Consider the following 7,500-nt stretch of genomic DNA (forward strand, 5'->3'; position numbering starts at 1 on the left):
CTCTAACTACCACTCTAACTACCCTCTACTCTAACTACCCCTCTAGACCTGAAGCTATTCACCTGAATGTACAGAGTGATGGACTGTAGAGGTCTGAGGAGTAGAGATAGTAATACTGCTGTGAAGACCTGAAGCTCATTTTATACATAGGGGTGAATGGAATGTCTCCTATAGGGACTAACAGCATCACACATGAATCCAGTTGGGCTCATTGGGTCCACCAGAGTCTCAGCTTCACAGTGAGACACAATTTATGGAATTCAAGACTGTTTAGGGACCAGAAATATTCAGAGACACCATTTCAGAACAGGAGATAATAACACATTTCTAGTGGGCATGTCTGTAAAGGGGAGACTCGTGGGTACCCAGAGAACCCATTTACATTCACTGATCTGGAGGTCAAGCTAGTGTGACATGGTTGGTACCGATGGATTCATCAGGTCTAGTTTCATATGATACCAGTACTTTCACTCTAGCTCTAAAACTGAGCCCGCTGCAACCTCTGAAACGTCAGCGACTAAGTATCCGTTAAATGTGACTGAATGTTTTGTGTGTTCAGTGTTTCAGACGGGCATGGTGGGCTACCCCGAGGCTCTAACTGACCCATCCTACCACTGCCAGCTGCTGACCCTCACCTACCCTCTGGTGGGCAACTACGGTGTCCCGCCGGACCAAGAGGGAGAGTTTGGACTGAGCAAGGTGAGCAGCTTCAAGCTTCTTTTATGGCTAGTGCAGTGCCCGTTCAGAGCATGCCCGTTCAGAACGGGCCAAACACTTGGCTTGTGGCGTTGCTACTTGCAGCTTTCTCAAGAACTATTCTCATACAAACAACTTGACACTGGACACAGCGCTTCCTTTGGTCCTCAGCAGTACACCTGAAGCCCCGCCCCTGCTGCTGCACAGAGCGCTGGGTTCTGGTTAAGACGGATCCATCTTGTTTAAATATGACGTCAGGTTCTCGTTGTAATCGGAGCGACTCGGGGAAAACAACTCTGAAGGAATCTGATTCCCTTCGCGGGACGTTAAGACTGTTGTATTAACGTTGTAAACCAACGAAATCATTCAGGTTCACTAGAAACTCCAGGACTGAGCGGGGCAGGCTGTCAGACCCTGCTGCAGTAAAATGAGAGGTTTTCTAAAGCGACTCTGGGGCTCGGAGAAACTACTGCTTTAGTCTGTAGGGACCGCCAAAACCAACACAAAATCATAACATGAGAATGAAGATAATAAAAAATAACCCTGAACTTGATTCATGACTTCATTGTATCACTCGAACCTTAATCTAAACCAATTACACACTGCATTCAAATTAGCATGTAAACATGTCACACGGAACTGCTAATGAACCTTCCTACTAGTGTAGAGATACAGGATGCCTGCAGAACGTAAATACATAAACACAAACTCTCAACCAGACGGATCCTTTCTGGCCAGAACCAGAGCGCTGGCCGCTTCTTTATTCATATTGAACTTGTGTCCAAATTTCCCCAAATTGGCCAAAACACTCCACGGGGTCCCCAGCAATACACCTGCCAAGTGTGAAGTCGATCTGATCAGCGGTTCTTGAGACGTGCGAAAGACAAACCCACGTACCCACAGACAGAGATTCCTCACTATAAAGGCAGATAAAGTCACTCGGGTTTTGGAAACCTAAAGAATGTGGAACTGTCTTTTTATCTGTGTTCATAGTGTTTCTTTTCCTCACACCAACACCACACAGTGACGTGTTTTCTTGTTCTCCTGTTGTCTCTCTCAGTGGTTTGAGTCGCAAAAGATCCACGCTGCAGCTCTGATCATCGGAGAGCTGTCGGAGAGTCCCAGTCACTGGAGTTCAGTCAGGTCTCTGGACCAGTGGCTGAAGGAGCAAGGTGTTCCTGGGTTACAAGGTGAGGAAGTCTAATAGACTTACAAGGTGTTCCTGGGTTACAAGGTGAGGAAGTCTAATAGACTTACAAGGTGTTCCTGGGTTACAAGGTGAGGAAGTCTAGTAGACTTACAAGGTGTTCCTGGGTTACAAGGTCAGGAAGTCTAGTAGACTTATAAGGTGTTCCTGGGTTACAAGGTGAGGAAGTCTAGTAGACTTACAAGGTGTTCCTGGGTTACAAGGTCAGGAAGTCTAGTAGACTTATAAGGTGTTCCTGGGTTACAAGGTGAGGAAGTCTAGTAGACTTATAAGGTGTTCCTGGGTTACAAGGTGTTCCTGGGTTACAAGGTGAGGATGTCTAATAGACTTACAAGGTGTTCCTGGGTTACAAGGTGAGGAAGTCTAGTAGACTTACAAGGTGTTCCTGGGTTACGGCAGACTCCAGATCAGCTTTGATTGGCTGTTTTCCTCCAGCCTGTTAAATCTTGCAGATGCCGTTAGGAGCACCTGAGGACACCGAGGGACATGATTTATATCAGATTACCTGTCTCATGCACTACTGTCAGGATACAGCGACCGTTTTATAAAAAAAACCAAAAACATTTTAATCAGATTTGCTCAGTTTCTACCCATTGTGTGTGTGTGTGTATATATATATATATATATATATATATATATATATATATATATATATATATATATATATGTGTATATATATATATATATATATATATATATGTATATATATATATATATATATATATGTGTATATATATATATATATATATATATATATATGTATATATATATATATATATATATATATATATATGTATATATATATATATATATATATATATGTATATGTATATATATATATATATGTATATGTATATATATATATATATATATATATGTATATGTATATATATATATATATATATGTTTATATATATATATATATATATATATATATATATATATATGTATATATATATATATATATATGTTTATATATACATATAGTCTGTATCAGTATATTGAGTATATACTTAACTTAAGCTGAGCTCAAGATAAGCTCTTCAATAGAAAAACACCAGAGCTCAACTACTACTACTTTAACGATCTGTTGTTTCCATGTTGTCCAGGCATCGATACCCGCCGTCTGACCAAAAAGATCCGAGAGAAGGGCACCATGTTGGGGAAGCTGGTTGTGGACGGGACTCCTGAGGACAGTGTTCGCTTTGATAACCCAGACCAGAGGAACCTGGTCCAGGAGGTCTCCATGAAGGTAACCCACCCAGATGCTTCAAAACCTGAAACCAAAGCTTTCAACTCAATCCTAAATCCTGTCTTCATATTATCATCACATTATCTGAAACATGAAGGAAGTAGAAGAAATGAAAAGGATGGATGAGATTGTCCTGATCATAATCACCATCGGCCACCATGTTCTGATCAGACACATTACATCACAACACCAACTAAAGCAACATGAAACAGTCCTGGGGCGCGTTCCAATAGTCCCTTTTGCTTAGGAAGGTTCTTACGGAGTGAAATGACCGTCTCAGTATCTCAGTAGCAGCCATGATGAGAGCTGTTAGGATCCTCTAAATGCTGAGGAAAGGAGCTTCAATGCTTCCTTTATTATCTCCTTTAGGACACACTGGAGCATCCTTTATCAAAGGAAAGGAGCTTCAATGCTTCCTTTATTATCTCCTTTAGGACACACTGGAGCATCCTTTACCAAAGGAAAGGAGCGAATAACATCCCACAATTCCTTGCGGCCGCAGCATGTAAAGCGACGCACCATTCGGCCGTTCATAATAACGTGCAGCTGATAGCAGCTAGTAGCAGCTAGTAACAGCTGATAGCAGCTGATAGCAGCTAGTAGCAGCTAGTAACAGCTGATAGCAGCTGATAGCAGCTAGTAACAGCTGATAGCAGCTGACAGCAGCTAGTAGCAGCTGATAGCAGCTAGTAGCTCCAGCTGATAGCTCCAGCTGATAGCTCCAGCTGATAGCTCCAGCTAGCTGTCCTTGATCTGACCCCAGACCTGTTAATGTGATTCCTTCTCTGCTTATTTCTCCAGGAGCTCCGAGTGTTCAACCCCAGCGGTGGTCTGAGAATCACCGTGGTGGACTGCGGCATCAAATCCAACCAGATCCGCTGCCTGGCTCAGAGGGGGGCCCGTGTTACCGTGGTACCCTGGGACCACCCGCTGGACCCTACAGGTCTGTCACACACTGCTGCTGCTAATCAGGACTCATCATGACTTCAACTCCGCTATCCCACCTGGACTCAAGGATGACCTGATTAGAGTTTGGTGGTCAAAGGTCAAAGGTCACCGTGACCTCACAAAACAGGTTTTTGGCCATAACTCAAGAATTAATAAGTTAATTATGACAATTTCACACAAATATCTAACAGGATAACATGATGAAGTGATGAGTGGTTTCATCACGGCAGTCGACCCTGGAAGAGTTTCTTATATGATAATCTCACTGACTGCTGAAGGTTCTCTTCCAGATGATCTGTTTGGTCCAGCTGAAGGATGAGATGAGATGAGATATTCCTTTATTAGTCCCACAGTTAGTGTGGGAAATGGGGAGAATCCAGGAGAGGGCGATGATACCGGGAGAGATGGTGATAAATAAAGTGGCGTTGTTTCCAGTCCGACTCAATAAAAGGCTGTTACTGTTCACAGAGGTTGACCGTGTGATATAGATGATATAGATGTTAGATATGATATAGATGTTAGATATGATATATATGATATATCCAGCCTCCAGCAGTAACACAGGCTTTATTTCTGGTGTCTTTTCAGATTTCGATGGTTTGTTCCTCAGTAACGGCCCGGGGGATCCTCAGTTCTGTCAGACCACCATCAACAACCTGAGGAAGGTGGTCAACGTCCAACGGCCCAAACCGCTGTTCGGTATCTGCCTCGGACACCAGCTGCTGTCTCTAGTCATCGGAGCGAAGACCTACAAGATGAAGTTAGTACCTCCAACTCCTCAGTCCTCTGCCCCCCCGTGTAGTAATAATAATAACTGTATTTCTATAGCACCTTTCAAAACAAGGTTTCAAAGTGCTTTCCAATAAAAGCATGATAGAAATAATGAACACCCAGAACTTCAAACCTAAACAAAGTAAAACCCTATAAATAGTTCAACAGTTAAGAAACAGCCAGAATATCAAAGTGAGTCTGAAGAAGAGATTTAAAGGAAGATACTGAGATCCTCAGGTAGGGAGTTCCACAGCGGAGGGGTCCGGACGGCAGAAGCCCGGTCGCTCACCACTGTTGACCGGTTTGGATTCTGGACCTGTTAGTAGGACATCGATCCGGCTCACAGGGAGTCAGCAGATCATGGATATAGGCAGGAGCCAGACCATCAAGGCTTTAAAAACAAGCAGCACAACGTTCAAATCAACTGTTACAGTCACAGGTAACCAGTGGAGGGCAGCGAGGACCGGTGTGACGGTGTGACTGTGAGACGGTGAGACGGTGTGACGTGGTCACTCCTCTCAGTACCAGTTAGAAGCCTGGCAGCGTTCTGGATTAACTGAAGTCTGGATGTTGATCTCAGTTTGTAACGAGTTTCATCAAACAGAGTAGTTTAGATGTGACTTTAAGTTTCGACTGTAAACACCACAACGTCTTCTATCATCTCCGTCATGGATGTTAAAGTCCAAGTCTTTTTAAAATATGTATTTATATTTATTTGATATTGACTGAAGTCCACACCTCAGATTAGATTTCATTGTGAGCGTACTGCTGATGTGCTCTCCCGTCTGGAGCTCAGCTTATACAGGACAGAGACAGAAATGTGTCCTCGGTGACCTGAACCAGGGAACCTCTTTAAAACCTCTAGAAACAGCTGGCTTTCTAAACCGTTACGCTCTCTAGAAACACAAACTGTGTCTGTGGAGAGTTGTGATGTGAACTGCAGATTGTGCTGCTCTCAGCAGTCTGGCCTCCCCCGTATGAGCACTGAGCAGCCTTGTTATGAGAAAGGCTAAACACACAAGACCAGCCGGTCCTCTCCTCGCTGGACAACAGCCACATCTGTGAGACTTTATCGGGCTCTCTGTGAAGGTCACGGCGGGCAGCGAATGTTCCTGTCGCTCGGCTGGAATGTTGTCGGCATCTCGACAGACGAGGAGATTGTGCGATTGCAGTGGAATTCCAGTTCCAGATGGTTCACGGAGCTTCCTTGTCAGAAGCTAGAGGAATATCAGTATTACGCGCGGGACACACAGGGAACATCAGGAACGCGTGGCGGCTGGGTTGCAGCTGCGTGGCGGCTGCGTGGCGGCTGCGTGGCTTGATTCGCGCGTCGGGTGTTCACACCAGCTGTGTTTCTGCTGCTGTCAGCTCTTTCTTTCTACATAGAGTTTGTCTTTTAATGTCTGTTTCATTTCATCATAAATATCATTTATATTTATTTTAGACAGAGAAAGGTTAAGAAACGTGTGGCAATTAGTAAATAATAGTAATAATCCACAATTAAACCTCCGTACTATATTCATTCATGGAGGTCTCCAAGTCACTGCATGTTCTACAACACTGTCCGGCACATATTTCAGAATAAAAGCCTGGTGTTAACAAATGAAGGAATTCTGTCCACAGAAAAAACGCTTGAGGGCTTTTATTTTGAAATGAAAGCAGGAAGTTTTGATTTAAAAACAAGTCTTTACTTCTTTTCATGTCTAACATTTTCTACAGATAGAGATGTAAACTGTTGTAATGTTGCTGATATGATGTTAATATACAGTCAATAGATCACCTCCACTGTCTGTTGTTGCTGTGAACCGCGGCTCGCGTCAAAAATAGGCGAGACCTCGAATCTCTAGAAGAGACGCAGCTGAGACGCGTCTCACGCGGCAGTGTGGTGGCTCTAACCTGTTAACAAGGATGCTGAAATAAAAACCAACAGGTAACGCAGCCGCCACGCTGCTGACGTTCCCGGTGTGTCCCGGGCTTTAGTCCTCATTACATGTTTTCTCTTCACCTGGACCTGGAAGTCCACAGCTTCATCTAAATGTGTGTCTGGTAAACACGCTGGATTGTGCTTTTCACTTTGTTCTGCACGTCATCAACCTGTTGAACTATTATCCTTGATATTAAAATGATTTGAAGTACTTTGATTTCCAGGAAAATGCTTTTTTCAGTTGTTTCTTGGTTGAATTCACTAAACACTAAATTATTTTTTCCAAAAAGGGATCAGAGAGACGTTGCGTTTTCTCGTAGTTAAAAATTAGGAAAATGCATCTCTTACTTTTAATACTTAATGTAACTTTTCAGAACTCCCATCATGCTTTAAATAATGTTTTAAATAATGTTTTAAAGGTCACCTATTATGCAAAATGCACTTTTCCATGTCTTTTAAACATCAATATCTGTCCCCAGTGTGTCTACAGGCCACCATAGTATCATAAAAGACCATCCTCTCTCTTTTTCTCCTCCTCCGTTTGTCCGGAAATGGGTGCAGAAAAAAAAATCGCTTTTTTTCCTTCTCTTCTGACGTCATTAGAGAAATGCAAGCCATGTAAGGGTTTCCTGGTCGAACCAGAGAGAACCTTCAGTAGCTGACCCCGCCCCACAGCGCGTCACTGTCTCTCCTCCTCAACCT

General features: G+C 43.3%; 1 protein-coding gene across 1 annotated transcript in view; it reads left to right on the forward strand.

The window, feature by feature from the left end:
- cad (carbamoyl-phosphate synthetase 2, aspartate transcarbamylase, and dihydroorotase) overlaps positions 1-7,500 on the forward strand; it is an 83,141-nt gene that overhangs the window by 5,395 nt on the left and 70,246 nt on the right. The window contains exons 2-6 of the mRNA XM_074614685.1: positions 560-699; positions 1,757-1,886; positions 3,013-3,155; positions 3,957-4,098; positions 4,692-4,863. Of these exons, the coding sequence (XP_074470786.1) occupies positions 560-699; positions 1,757-1,886; positions 3,013-3,155; positions 3,957-4,098; positions 4,692-4,863 (727 nt within the window). The remainder of the gene's footprint in view (positions 1-559; positions 700-1,756; positions 1,887-3,012; positions 3,156-3,956; positions 4,099-4,691; positions 4,864-7,500) is intronic.

Source organism: Sebastes fasciatus, chromosome 18 (genome assembly GCF_043250625.1).
Source record: "Sebastes fasciatus isolate fSebFas1 chromosome 18, fSebFas1.pri, whole genome shotgun sequence".
NCBI lineage: Eukaryota > Metazoa > Chordata > Actinopteri > Perciformes > Sebastidae > Sebastes > Sebastes fasciatus.